The sequence below is a fragment of the Oncorhynchus tshawytscha genome, linkage group LG23, assembly GCF_018296145.1.
Source record: "Oncorhynchus tshawytscha isolate Ot180627B linkage group LG23, Otsh_v2.0, whole genome shotgun sequence".
NCBI classification, from domain to species: Eukaryota; Metazoa; Chordata; class Actinopteri; order Salmoniformes; family Salmonidae; genus Oncorhynchus; species Oncorhynchus tshawytscha.
The window spans coordinates 22627464-22642815 of NC_056451.1; the positions used below are offsets into that span (position 1 = coordinate 22627464).

The 15352-nt window shown below is 42.6% G+C and overlaps 2 protein-coding genes across 3 annotated transcripts; both read right to left on the reverse strand.

The window, feature by feature from the left end:
- Window positions 1-2155: 2155 nt before the first annotated feature.
- On the reverse strand, window positions 2156-7225 carry LOC112235295 (trypsinogen-like protein 3). Its single transcript, XM_024403720.1, has 4 exons — window positions 7184-7225; window positions 2855-3111; window positions 2611-2744; window positions 2156-2396 (listed from the first exon to the last, which is right to left on the reverse strand). The coding sequence occupies exons 2-4, from the start codon at window positions 3096-3098 to the stop codon at window positions 2211-2213; spliced, it is 564 nt and encodes a 187-aa protein (XP_024259488.1). The 5' UTR covers window positions 3099-3111; window positions 7184-7225; the 3' UTR covers window positions 2156-2210.
- A 545-nt stretch (window positions 7226-7770) lies between these two features.
- Window positions 7771-13737, reverse strand: LOC112235287 (apolipoprotein C-II). 2 transcript variants are annotated; one of them, XM_024403711.2, is made up of 4 exons: window positions 13694-13737; window positions 8877-8939; window positions 8389-8590; window positions 7771-8297 (listed from the first exon to the last, which is right to left on the reverse strand). In XM_024403711.2, the coding sequence occupies exons 2-4, from the start codon at window positions 8923-8925 to the stop codon at window positions 8210-8212; spliced, it is 339 nt and encodes a 112-aa protein (XP_024259479.1). In that variant the 5' UTR covers window positions 8926-8939; window positions 13694-13737; the 3' UTR covers window positions 7771-8209. The 2 variants fall into 2 exon arrangements, with proteins under 2 accessions (XP_024259479.1, XP_024259478.1); XM_024403710.2 differs by lacking the exon at window positions 13694-13737 and adding an exon at window positions 9813-9915.
- Between the last annotated feature and the right edge of the window lie 1615 nt (window positions 13738-15352).

The following is a 15352-nucleotide window of genomic DNA, read 5'->3' on the forward strand; positions in this document are numbered from 1 at the left end:
ACTATTTACCACAGACACATCCAGTCAGGGTTCTCCATCACTCCCTCTGATTAAAAGCAGGTGGAGGGGGCTACATTAGAGGGATGATGAGAGAGGCTGGGGCACTCACTTCCTGCACTCTCTAACCATGATGGGGAGAGGGAGAGAAAAGAGAGAGAGGGAGAGACAGAAACAGAGGTTATTACTCAGAGTTAATTTACTTAGTTAATTCCTCCATTAGATGCATTATCCCCGCCCCCGCCCCCACCCCACACACGAACACACACACACACATACACATATACATATACACCCCCCTCTCCCTTTCTCTGTTTGCTGTTAGCTATTAGGTCGGTATCATTAGAGCACTTGAAAGTAATTTACCCCACTGACGAGACTCGTGTCTCTACTAGGCAATGGGGACAAATTTGGAGAGATTGAGTTTTTATGCTCCGTTGTCTCTTATAAATTAGTAAAGCCTTTACACAGACACACTGGTTTCAGTTAATGGGTGTGAGATACACACTGGGGCACACATAGCGAGTCACACAGCGTAAATCCCACTTATGGAGAGTCACTATGACATTATTGTGATTTTTCTTATCGCAGTATTGAGTCCTTCGTTCATTTATCTATGCCACCATACTCTGAGGCTTCTCTGTGTGTACTTTCAACTCTCTCTCTCTCTCTCTCTCTCTCTCTCTCTCTCTCTCTATCCCTCCCTGTGACTTCCTCACCTTCTTCCAGGACCATGAGTTTGTTAGGTGTCATAGGAGGATGTTGAGAATGTAAGCATCTGATGAGCGATAGGAACAGTTTGCCAGGGAGAGTGAGATGAATCAGTGTACGGGATATGGGTGTAGAGGCCAGGCGCATCAGTTTAAGTGTCTGAAGAAGTGCAACGCTGCTGGGTTTTTCACACTCAACATTTTCCTGTGTGTATGAAGAATGATCCACCACCCAAAGGACATCCTGCAACTCAATATTAGGAATGTGTTCTTAATGTTTTGTACACTCAGAGTATATCTGCTCATATTACATATTACCTCATCTTTACAATAAACATCTCTCTGTTTAGCTAGTGCAGGAACAATGCTAACCAACAGCACTGAAAGGAGTGAGGGAGGAAGAGAGGACAGATTAATTTGGAGAATTTATAGTATGATGGAAGTAAATGAGGGAAGAATAGAGGGTAAATGAGTGTGGGGGTGAGAGGGGGAGTGGGCATATGGATACAGACAGAAGGACAAAGTAAATTGTACTGTAAACGGAGTAAGAGCTTCTATAGGTTGTTTCATCTCAGTGTATTAGAGACGGAGCAGGAGAGTGGAATGGAGTGCAGGAGAGACCAAAAAAATGGAAAGAGTCAGAGATCTCTGAAAGCTAGAGGAAAGGGTAGGGAAGGAGGAGGGGGACCTGAAAGGGAGAGTAGAGTATTCCAAAGAGGGAAAAGGCGGGAAAAGTGTGGAGAACAGATGGTGAAGTGGCTCCAGTGTTAGACTGAGTGTCAGTGGGCACAGCTGTCAGTCATACATTGTGTGTGTGTGTGTGTGTGTGTGTGTGTGTGTGTGTGTGTGTGTGTGTGTGTGTGTGTGTGTGTGTGTGTGTGTGTGTGTGTGTGTGTGTGTGTGTGTGTGTGTGTGTGTGTGTTTGTGTGTGTCAGAGTGTGATATTCAGCTTGCACGCAGATCTGGACACACTCATCCAAAACCTTGCAAAGAATGGCGGTCTCATTTCACCTGCTCTCATCTCAACCACTCTCTCTCTCTCTCTCTCTCTCTCTCTCTCTCTCTCTCTCTCTCTCTCTCCCTCTCTCTGAAAATCCTCTTTCTCCTTTTTTTCATTCGGTGTCTCTCTTTACATTGATTGTGTGGCGCTTTTGTGCTCAAATGGACTATTATTAGTCTACATTGCCATCTGCTGGTGATCAAAAGAACTACATATCCCAGGACAAACGACTGCATGGTTGGAGGATTTATCTTCAGGAAAGATACTTTGGGGTGTCCAATTCCAATTGTTTGGAGAAGTAAACTAAGTAATTGAGAAATTAAACTTCCTGCAGACTTTGTTTTAGCCAAGAAATCTCTCAGAGGTTTGTGATAGGCCAGTATTATTAGTCTATGTTGCCCTCTGCTGGGGAATTAAAACAACGCAGGCCGGATATGATGGAATCAACGGGGCAGGTGAACAGAACATTTCAGTACATATCACTTTATTGTTTTTCTTTTCAATCACCATGTTGTAGCTGCTGCTGCGGTGGTCCACGCAGGTTCCGGTGTAGGATCAGGGGTGTTCATGATGTCACTGATCCAGTCAAGGTACAGGCACAGGCGGGTGTACAAACCAACGTCAGAAGAACTGGACCAGAACAACCCCTGTAGCTCACCCCCACAGACCACAGTACTGCCCTGGTCAGACTGAGAAAGAGAAAGAGAGAAAGAGAGAAAGAGAGAGAGAGGTTAAAAGTAGACATGGAGAACTCTCAGAGTATGGTGGCACAGTGAAATTAAAGTACAAAGGAAAATCTTGATTTGCTCGTTGATCATAATATTCTCTTACACATTTCCAATGCAACAGCCAGAGATAAAAAATATACATGTTTGCAAAGCACTGTGCTGTTGATGTACTGACCAGGCAGTTGTCTGTTGAGATGATGGTTTTAGCACAGAATGCATGTTCAATCCAATAAAGGGGAAAGGCTATCTGGCACATCTTGTCATCAATGACCCGCTGGGTTTCACACTTCAGGATTAGATTGGGCTCGTCTGTATGGAGGGACAGACATAGGGACTCATGGGAGTGAGTTTGGTGCTTATCTATTCCATTAATTTCGGTTGAGGCATATAGCCCTCCCCTGGCTTTATGGTCCACTCACCCTGTCCCGGTACGGTGGAGCCCCACCCGCTGACCAGACACTTCTCGTGGAGCTGAGTGCATAGTGTGGGTAGGGCTACGGGCATGACATGCTGAGTGAACCGGGCAGGCTCTGCCAGCTTTACCGTTGCCAGGCTGTATGAGGGACCTCGTGCGTACGGCCCGTGCTGCACATATCTGGCCACCCGGACGTGTTGCTCTGTCCCTTCCTCCACTGTCAGGTCATGCTCACTCAGAGAAACCATAGTGTGGCCAGGTCTGAGGAGGAGTGGAGTAGAGTGGAGTAGAGTAGAGTAGAGTAGAGTAGAGTAGAGTAGAGTAGAGTAGAGTAGAGTAGAGTAGAGTAGAGTAGAGTAGAGTGGAGCAAAGTTTAACATAAAATATTTGTTTGTTTTCGGTGAACATATGGGCTGTGTATTACAGTCTTACCTGCACACCCCAAAGCCAAGGCCATCAGTAGCAGCTTCATCATGTCTTGGTCTCTGTATGAGCCTGCGTTTAGTCTGTGGTTCTTTTATATCTGTGTCTCTAGCCTTTAGATCTCTGGGAGTTGACTGCCTGGGCTGCACCTGTGCTTTGTTTTCCTGGCACTTCTCTCATATCTGTGAGAATGCTGTTCATCGACTACAGCTCGGCATTCAACACCATAGTACCCTCCAAGCTCGTCATCAAGCTCGAGACCCTGGGTCTCGACCCCGCCCTGTGCAACTGGGTACTGGACTTCCTGACGGGCCGCCCCCAGGTGGTGAGGGTAGGCAACAACATCTCCTCCCCGCTGATCTTCAACACTGGGGCCCCACAAGGGTGCGTTCTGAGCCCTCTCCTGTACTCCCTGTTCACCCACGACTGCGTGGCCACGCATGCCTCCAACTCAATCATCAAGTTTGCGGACGACACAACAGTGGTAGGCTTGATTACCAATAACGACGAGACGGCCTACAGGGAGGAGGTGAGGGCCCTCGGAGTGTGGTGTCAGGAAAATAACCTCACACTCAACCTCAACAAAACTAAGGAGATGATTGTGGACTTCAGGAAACAGCAGAGGGAACACCCCCCCCATCCACATCGATGGAACAGTAGTGGAGAGGGTAGCAAGTTTTAAGTTCCTCGGCATACACATCACAGACAAACTGAATTGGTCCACTCACACAGACAGCATCGTGAGGAAGGCGCAGCAGCGCCTCTTCAACCTCAGGAGGCTGAAGAAATTCGGCTTGTCACCAAAAGCACTCACAAACTTCTACAGATGCACAATCGAGAGCATCCTGGCGGGCTGTATCACCGCCTGGTATGGCAACTGCACCGCCCTCAACCGTAAGGCTCTCCAGAGGGTAGTGAGGTCTGCACAACGCATCACCGGGGGCAAACTACCTGCCCTCCAGGACACCTACACCACCCGATGCTACAGGAAGGCCATAAAGATCATCAAGGACATCAACCACCCGAGCCACTGCCTGTTCACCCCGCTGTCATCCAGAAGGCGAGGTCAGTACAGGTGCATCAAAGCTGGGACCGAGAGTCTGAAAAACAGCTTCTATCTCAAGGCCATCAGACTGTTAAACAGCCACCACTAACATTGAGTGGCTACTGCCAACACACTGTCAATGACACTGACTCTACTCCAGCCACTTTAATCATGGGAATTGATGGGAAATGATGTAAATATATCACTAGCCACTTTAAACAATGCTACCTTATATAATGTTACTTACCCTACATTATTCATCTCATATGCATACGTAGATACTGTACTCTATATCATCGACTGCATCCTTATGTAATACATGTATCACTAGCCACTTTAACTATGCCACTTTGTTTACATACTCATCTCATATGTATATACTGTACTCGATATCATCTACTGTATCTTGCCTATGCTGCTCTGTACCATCACTCATTCATATATCCTTATGTACATATTCTTTATCCCCTTACACTGTGTATAAGACAGTAGTTTTTTTTGGGAATTGTTAGTTAGATTACTTGTTCGTTATTACTGCATTGTCGGAACTAGAAGCACAAGCATTTCGCTACACTCGCATTTCGCTACACTCGCTACACTGCTAACCATGTGTATGTGACAAATAAAATTTGATTTGATTTGATTTGATGTCTGTGACTGGATAGGTATGGTTATAGGCCCCCATTCAGTCAATTACAGACTTGTTTGTAATATACTTTTTTTTTTATTAATCTTATTTTCAGACAGTTTTCAAGAGCAAGAAAACAATCATGCAGCAACAGGACATGTGAGTTATTATGTGCACTATAATCAATGGACATTTTTGTCAGGGTTGATACAGGGAAAATCTGGGAAAATCAAGTCTGAAATTTCTAGGTGGAGATTAAATACTTCAGGAGCCTTTTTAAACCTCAAATACACAACAAGCTCCTGCAACAAGGTGATCAAATGAAGATCTTACATCTGTATAAGAGCATACAATTTACCATTTTTGACACAAGTACAAATATACAGTATATATTTTTTACATGATTTAAACAACAAACAACAAAGCAAAAACAAACAAACAGAACAAAAACGTCAGGCCCTTTAATTTAAAACACATGTTGGCCCTTTAGTATGAGACGCATGTGTTGTTCTTTGTAGTACATGTCCTTTTACTGTCACCATTGGAAAAAAACGAATAAACACGAGCGATAAGGCTTCTCATATAATTCCTAGCATTTAGAGTTAATATTTCACTGTGATGAAAGTACTCAGTGGGATCTACCATTATGTAACCCCTTGTATCAATGTGCAGTGCCCTCGTTTAGTAATATCAAGTGAAGCTATTCATTAACTGTGGGTTGATTACTAAGAGAAGGTAACAATGTGGCCTCGTGAGACAGATAAAGTTGTGAGAGAATTGGGAAATCAAGATGGGGAAACATAGGTACTCAGAAGAAGCCTACTCAGGGATTTGAGGTATTTAGTTTGAATACATTTTGAGTCCGTTTGAATGAATCTTAGACTGAGGCTACATCAGATTGGCCATATCTCTGCTAGTGTATCACCACCCTATGAAGAGATTAACTAACAGTTCAAGATGTTCTTCTCTGTGGTCTTGTAGCTCCAGGCTCGTACATCTTCAGTGAACATAATCATATTTGAGGTCAAATGTATTATTTCTGTCTGTTATCATTGCAGCTTCAAAAGGATCATGAATAGCTCACTTCGAACCTTTCTGAGATCAGAAACCCAGAGGACACCCTTTATTCCCACTCATTTAGAAACTCAAGCTCTGGTTGAAAACCTGTCTGTCAGAAACAGTCACAGGAATCGGTGTTGACTTTTTCCTCTATATGACCTGCTTCTTATATTCAGATGAGAGGCAGTTGACTCAGAGTTAGGTGATTAGTTATGTACAGTAGGCATTGTGAGACTCCCTATTGTCCATATTGTAAACTCTGAGACATGATGTACACATAACCATATTGTCACAAACCTGTGGGAGATATGCCTGAACATATCCCACCTCTCTCAACTTTGTCTGATAATAAAACACATAGTACAATGATCGTACTGACTCATATATATATATATGTTTTATCCTCATCGGCAGACTCGACAGCCTTGGTTTCTCAAATGATTGCCTCGCCTGGTTCACTAACTACTTCTCTGATTCTTCTCTGTATACATCAATGATGTCGCTCTTGCTGCTGGTTAGTCTCTGATCCACCTCTACGCAGACGACACCATTCTGTATACTTCTGGCCCTTCTTTGGACAATGTGTTAACAACTCTCCAGACGAGCTTCAATGCCATACAACTCTCCTTCCGTGGCCTCCAACTGCTCTTAAATACAAGTAAAACTAAATGCATGCTCTTCAACCGATCGCTACCTGCACCTGCCCGCCCGTCCAGCATCACTACTCTGGATGGTTCTGACTTAGAATATGTGGACAACTATAAATACCTAGGTGTCTGGTTAGACTGTAAACTCTCCTTCCAGACTCACATCAAACATCTCCAATCCAAAGTTAAATCTAGAATTGGCTTCCTATTTCGCAACAAAGCATCCTTCACTCATGCTTCCAAACATACCCTTGTAAAACTGATCATCCTACCAATCCTCGACTTCGGCGATGTCATTTACAAAATAGCCTCCAATACCCTACTTAATAAATTGGATGCAGTCTATCACAGTGCCATTCATTTTGTCACCAAAGCCCCATATACTACCCACCACTGCGACCTGTATGATCTTGTTGGCTGGCCCTCACTACATATTCGTCGCCAAACCCACTGGCTCCAGGTCATCTACAAGACCCTGCTAGGTAAAGTCCTTCCTTATCTCAGCTCACTGGTCACCATAGCAGCACCCACCTGTAGCACACGCTCCAGCAGGTATATCTCTCTAGTCACCCCCAAAACCAATTCTTCCTTTGGCCGCCTCTCCTTCCAGTTCTCTGCTGCCAATGACTGGAACGAACTACAAAAATCTCTGAAACTGGAAGCACTTATCTCCCTCACTAGCTTTAAGCACCAGCTGTCAGAGCAGCTCACAGATTACTGCACCTGTACATAGCCCATCTATAATTTAACCCAAACAACTACCTCTTTCCCTACTGTATTTATTTATTTATTTATTTTGCTCTACTTTGCACATTCTTCCACTGCAAATCTACCATTCCAGTGTTTTACTTGCTATATTGTATTTACTTCGCCACCATGGCCTTTTTTGCCTTTACCTCACTTATCTCACCTCATTTGCTGACATTGTATATAGACTTATTTTTCTACTGTATTATTGACTGTATGTTTGTTTTACTCCATGTGTAACTCTGTGTTGTTGTATGTGCCGAGCTGCTTTGCTTTATCTTGGCCAGGTCGCAATTGTAAATGAGAACTTGTTCTCAACTTGCCTACCTGGTTAAATAAAGGTGAAATTAAAAAAATATGAATAATGCCCCTCAAGAAACACATAGGGTTTATTAGTTTTCTACAAATGCATGTTTTTATTTCAAGATACGTTTACATTAAAAAAACATTTAAAAAAAAAGTATTTTCCTACTTTCACTGACTTTGCTGATAGCTACTTTATTGTAAAAATAAATGTACTTCCTACGACTGTGATATGTGGTTGTCTCACCTAGCTATCTTAAGATGAATGCACTAATTGTAAGTCGCTCTGGATAAGAGCGTTCGCTAAATGACTGAAACGTAAAATGTTGACATAAAATAATACTGTATTTCAATCTACACTCCAGGGGGACGTCACCGAGGGTTGGAGGTCTGGTGAAGCTGATCAGAGGCTCCAGGATGAGAGAGTAGGGGCCCACAGCTGCGACGCTCTCCTCACAAAAACATTTTGAAGACGTTGGGGACACAGAGGGAAACAAGGAAGGGTCTTTACTGTTGGTATAAGATGTGGTAGACCTGGTCCTGCAGGATGCCAGCGTAAGTCATCGCCGCCACGGTGGTGTCACTGAGGGCATTCCTGATGGACACAGACACATGGACAGTGCATTAACTGTCAGCCTGCTATCTTGAACTGCTGTACCGTTCTTGTGTGTGTGTGTGTGTCTTACGCGGCCTTCTCCTTCAGCTTCAGGCCATCGATGCTGTCCAGCCAGCTAGAGGCGGTGCTGATGGATGTGTCGTAGTAGCCCTTGAAGGCGCTGGTCAGCTTTTCCAGGGTTCCCTGCTCTCCATCAGCCTCAGCAACATCTGCGACCGGTTCCTCAGGCGTACCCTCCTCAGCTTGCCTAGGCAGACGGAGGCCCTGAGCACCTGGAAGGGGAGGGTTAGGGTTAGAGGGTCAAAATGGTTGGTTGGTCAGTCTGTCAGTCAGTCAATATTGCTGCTTGTGGTGCTCTTATCTGGAGTGTTTAACGTTTCAAATCAAATCAAATTTTGTTGGTCGCATACACAAAATTTGTAGATGTTATTGTGGGTGTAGTGAAATGCTATTATGATAAAACAACTTTCTGGGATGCACAGTGAGACTGCATAAAAGACAACCTGGAACATCACCAGTATGTCAGTCAGTTAGTCAGGTTCTTGACTGTGTACTTACTGAGGCCCAGAAGAGTGATGAGCACAGTGATGACCAGAAGCTTGTTCATGATGTCACTCAGATCTGTGTGCAAAGCAAACATCTTGGTGAGGGTCAGACAAACCATTCATCAACTTGTCCACTAGTCAGCATCATTTCCTCCTCCTTTTGAGCTCTGCTCTTAGCCTGATCTCATCTCAGGCTCATCTAATCTCTTCCATTTCATCTCAAACATGTCTTTTAACATGTTTCCAACGACTACGGTAAGGCTATTCTGGGGTTGGCAATGTTTTTAATGACAATGAAACTATAATTTTTCTGGGTTTGTATCTCACTATGATGCAGCAGACCACATACAGATGCAGGATCTTACTTTGACCAGTTTCTCACAGCAGGAAAATAATCCTGGAGAAACAGGAAATAATCATTATAATATTATTGTAATTAATGGCCATTTTTGTAGGGGGTTGATACATGTTTAGTTAGCAAATCAAGTCTGAAATGTTAAATTGCAAACTTTAGAAGCCTTTTAAAATCTTCAATATCCTACAAGTTTGCATTTCCTGCTCTGCCCCTGTTGTCATGTAATAACAGGGTGATCAAATTAAGGTCCTACATCTGTATAGACATGCTATAATTTATTTAGTTATTCCGTTCAGTTGGAACCCCTCTCAATACTCTCTACTTGATCTCTCCCAGGGAGTGTTTTGTCCAACAGTCTGGAGACAGACGTGTAATACCCATCTTACCCACCCAATACCCTCTACTTGATCTCTCCCAGGGAGTGTTTTGTCCAACAGTCTGGAGATAGACGTGTAATACCCATCTTACCCACCCAATACCCATCTACAACACCTTATAACAGTGATATTATCATGACTAAGAGGTGTATTCTTTTTCTCCATGCAGATGTGTGAACCTAAACAGGGTGAACCAAACGAACATGGCTGTACTCACTGTTTCTCCTCTCCGTACTGGGTGACAGGAATGAATAGCAGGCAGTAGCTGAGAGGCAGCGGTGAGCTAGCCTGTATATATATGAGTGGAGATGTGTTGACTTGTCGTTCTCCGAGCCAAAGTGCACTCCTCTGAGATAAACACCCACTGTTCAGGTGTTTGTGTATGTGATAAAGAAAGTAAGAGAGGGCAGACAGGGTCAACGATGGAGATGCTATGACAGTAACAGGTTCATCATTTGTTTATTTAGTATCATTTGAGTTTAGTGTCGGGAATCAGTGTATTTGCCAATCCAGATAGCTGTATTGAAATGTAACAGAACAAGTTATCCTGCTTGCTGATTGGTTTTGATTGGAGACTGGTTGACTTTTATTGGTCTTTATTAAGTCCGTAGAGTTCATATTACAAACCCCTACCACCACCCCCTTCCACCTACCCCCTCCCATGCCTAAGCACACAGTCCTAAGTCTAGATCAACAGTGACACGTCCGTCGGTCTGGTTACTACTGGTTAGCACAGACCCCACTGCGCTCAAATGGTGATGGTAAACTAAGACAAAGATTCGCCAAGTGGGGCTGGTTAACTATCGGTCAATGACTCACTACCAGTGGAAGTTAATGATGGGGCAGCATGATCTGTTATCACTGAATATCTCATGTGAAGCCCAGTGCTGTAGCTGTGGGCTGTTTAAACTGCATCATCCACATCTTCAGGTGTACTGTGATGAATCTGCCATGATCTTTTAGCTAGATCCTCCTAATAACCTGTCCTGGCTGTGTGTGTGTGAGGTCAAGTGATTTTACAATAAAGTATGATTGTACAATTCCAGTATTACATTACATTTCCCGTGTTAGACTTGATTGGTATAACGGGGGAGTTCAGTATTTATTTCTAACTTCATATTAGATGTTTCCTCACCCTGAAAAGGTTTATGGGCCAGGAGAAACTGTAATCCATGCTTCAGTTTTCTTTTAACAGACACTACAAACTCAACATTAAGTTGTGAAATACTGAACTTTGCCTTAATATGGAAAGCTTTTTTTCCCTTCTTTGTTTACTAAATTTAGTGCTGTGTAAACACTAGTCACCTGATTCCCAGTCACACGTCAGGTTGTTTTGTGTCCTGTCAATATGACCAGGTCTCTGGTTGGTGGTGGTGGTGATAAACTGAAGGGACAGGCTGGTATGCACTGTAGCACTAAAGCAAAAGCTTCCTGACCATATCCCTTCTCACTGATCATTGGTCGAATGGGGAGGGTTGTGCCCTTGATCATTATCCAATCTGTTTGGCGCAGAATTAGCTTTTGGAGTGAGATTGAAGATCGAACTCATTAAACATATTTTAATTGGTGTATATGTCTTATTTATTTAATTATTCATTTAGGCCCTTTATTTAGCCAAGTAGGTTATGAAGAACATATTCAGCTACATAGCGACCTGGCAAGAGGGTGCAGTGAAACAGGGCAGCAACAGCAGACATGTAATAGTTGCACTTTGTGATTGACCACCCGCACTGTATGTCTGCTGTATTTCTCTCTGGTAGTGGGAAAAACGTGTTGGACTTGTGTGACTCAGTTGCCCAGTTCAGGAAACATATTGTTCTATCCCTCCTCTGTACTCTACTCTGCTATTCTGTACTGTTCTGTTCAGTTATGGACTTTTCTGTTCTGTTCTGGACTGTTTTGTTCTGGACTGTTATGTACTATTCTGTTCTGTTATGTACTATTCTGTTCTGTTCTGGACTGTTTTGTTCTGGACTGTTATGTACTATTCTGTTCTGTTCTGGACTGTTCTGTTCAGTTATGGACTTTTCTGTTCTGTTCTGGACTGTTTTGTTCTGGACTGTTATGTACTATTCTGTTCTGGACTGTTCTGTACTATTCTGTTCTGGACTGTTCTGTTCTGTACTATTCTGTACTGGTTTGTAATGTTCATCATACAAATCTGGGAGATATGCATGAACATATCCTACATTAAACAACTTTGTCTAATAATACAGAACTGAACAAACTGGTCAAATAGACTCACACAAATAAATCATGCCCCTCAAGAAACACATAGGGTCTACTGTTTTCCTGCTATTCATGTTTTGACATAAAATAACACAGTATTTCAAACTGTTCCAGATGTGCCTGAAGTCTGACGTCAGAGTCATTTGAGTCGACTGCACCACTGGGTGCCACTATAATTGACATGTGTTTCTGCCCAACTGGGTTTCCTGTGGTGAAACATTAGGGCTCTTTTCTTCATTCATAATGGTAAGGTTCTGTGTGCAGTCTGAGGTGAACCTAAAGAGAGTAGGGACCCACAGCTGCGACAGTCTCCTCACCAAGGGACTTGCAGACGGTCCTGGCGCTTGCTGGACTTTCTTGGGCGGCCTGAATCCTTCTTCACAACAATTGAACCACTCTCCTTGAAGTTCTTGATGATCCAATAAATGGTTGATTTAGGTGCAATCTTAATGGCAATATCCTTGCCTTTGAAGCCCTTTTTGTGCAAAGCAATGATGACGGCACGTGTTTCCTTGCAGGTATGATAGACAGAGGAATCATAGACAGAGGAAGAACAATGATTCCAAGCACCACCCTCCTTTGGAAGCTTCTAGTCTGTTATTCAAACTCAATCAGCATAACAGAGCAATCTCCCGGCTTGTCCTCATCAACACTCAGACCTGTGTTAATGAGAGAATCACTGACATGATGTCAGCTGGTCCTTTTGTGGCAGGGCTGAAATGCAGTGGAAAAGTTTTTGGGGGATTCAGTTTATTTGCATGGCAAATAGGGACTTTGCAATTAATTGCAATTCATCGCATCACTCTTCATAACATTCTGGAGTATATGCAAATTGCTATCATACAAACTGAGACAGCAGATTTTGTGAAAATTAATATTTGTGTCATTCTCAAAACTTTTGGCCACGACTGTACTTACTGAGGCGCAGAAGTGCTACGAACACGGTGATGACCAGAATCTTGTTCATGATGTCACTCAGATCTGTGGGCAAAGAAAACATCTTGGTGAGGGTCAGATAAACCATCAACTGGTCTTTCTGGTTATCTGTCCTACTATGATGCAGCAGACCACATATTGACATGTCTTCATTTCTTTAGTTACTCTTTTCAGTTGGAACCCCTCTCAAGACCCTCGACTTGATCTCTCCCAGAGAGCGTTTTGTCCAACAGTCTGGTGACACAGACATGTGTAATATGCATCTAATAATACAGCACAACACCTTATAACAGTGGTATTATCATGACGTGCTGTAACGGTTTTCGTCTGGTGAAGGAGAAGAGGACCAAGGTGCAGCGTGGTAAATGTTCATTTTAATAAACAAAATAAACTGAACACTGAAATGACAAAAAATAATAAAGAGCGAGAACGAAAACGAAACAGTTCTGTAAGGAATACGCACAAAACAGAAAACAATCACCCACAACCAAAATGGGGAAAACAGGCTGCCTAAGTATGATTCTCAATCAGAGACAACCAGGCTACCTAAGTATGATTCTCAATCAGAGACAAAAATCAACAGCTGCCTCTGATTGAGAACCATACCAGGTCAAACACAGAAATGGAAAACATAGAAAAACAACATAGAATGCCCACTCCAACTCACGCCCTGATCAAACTAAAACAGAGACATAAAAAGGGAACTAAGGTCAGGACGTGACATGTGCACCCTGAAGTAGCTACTCTAGTAAGAGGTGTTTTCTTTTTCTCCGTGCAGCTGTGAGAACCTAAAGAAGATAGTGAACCAAAACATTGTGAACTAGAAGATGGTGAACTAGAAGATGATCTACCAAAACATGGTGAACCAAAATATGGGGAACTAAAAGATGGTGGACCAACAGATGGATAACCAACGAATATGGCTGTTCTCACTGTTTCTCCTCTCCGTACTGGGTGACAGGAATGAATAGCAGGCAGTAGCTGAGAGGAAGCAGTGAGCTAGCCTGTATGTTCACTACCATTCAAAAGTTTGGGGTCAAATAGAAATGTCCATGTTTTTTAAAGAAAAGCTATTTTTTTGTCCATTAAAATAACATCAATTTAATCTGAAATACAGTGTAGACATTGTTAATTTTGTAAAGGACTATTGTGGCTGGAAACGGCAGATTTTTAATGGAATGTCTACATAGGCGTACAGAGGCCCATTATCAGCAACCATCACTCCTGTGTTCCAATGGCACGTTGTGTTAGCTAATCCAAGTTTATCATTTTAAAAGGCTAATTGATCATTAGAAATGTTAGAAATGTTATGTTAGCACAGCTGAAAACTGTTGTTCTGATTAAAGAAGCAATAAAACTGGCCTTCTTTAGACTAGTTGAGTATCTGGAGCATCAGCATTCGTGGGTTCGATTACAGGCTCAAAATGGCCAGAAACAAAGATCTTTCCTCTGAAACTCGTCAGTCTATTATTGTTCTGAGAAATGAAGGCTATTCCATGCTAGAAATTGCCAAGAAACGGAAGATCTCGTACAACGGTGTGTACTACTCCCTTCACAGGATAGCGCTTTACTGTCTCTAACCAGAATAGAAAGAGGAGTGGGAGGCCCCGGTGCACAACTGTTCAAGAAGACAAGTACATTAGAGTGTCTAGTTTGAGAAACAGACACCTCACAAGTCCTCAACTGGCAGCTTCATTAAGTAGTAACCGCAAAACACCAATCTCAACGACAACAGTGAAGAGGCGACTCCGGGATGCTGGTCTTCTCAGCAGAGTTCCTCTGTCCAGTGTCTGTGTTCTTTTGCCCATATTAATCTTTTATTTTTATTGGCCAGTCTGAGATATGGTTGCTAATAATAGACCTCTGTACGCCTATGTAGTTATTCCATAAAAAATCTGCCATTTCCAGCCACAATAGTCATTTACAACATTGACAATGTCTACACTGTATCAATTTGATGTTATTTTAATGGACAAAAAAATTGCTTTTCTTTCAAAAACAAGGACATTTCTAAGTGACCCCAAACTTTTGAACGGTAGTGTATATATGAGTGGGGATGTGTTGACTCTGAGTCAAAGTCAAAGTTCATTCCTCTGTTCAGGTGTTGATGAAGAGAGCAAGAGAGAGTGGGTCAAAATAGACATGCTATCCCCACATCATTTCATTAATCAATGAGATTACAACCTATTTTCACCGACTAAAAAGACAGCCAAAAGTTTGCTGAATTCCCAATGTGTAATTACTATGATATCAACAATCTAAAAGCACAACCAAATTCCAACGGAAAATCAATGTGAGATTTCTGGTTTAGTTGTCACCTAAATGTGTTATCACTATGCATTCAACCATTTAAAAGCACAACAATGTTCAAATTTGAATACAATGTCAGATATTTTATTCAGCAACTTAAAGGTGACACACATAGGATTTTCTATTTAATATTTGCATTGTAATTTCAGAAAATGTTCAAAATATATCTCCAGTAATAGTGGAATGATAATGTTTCAAAGGGAGATTTGCTGTGAATGCAGCTTAGTGCTAGATGAATTGCAACAGCACTAGGCTACATTCAAAACAAATCCCCCCTCATCC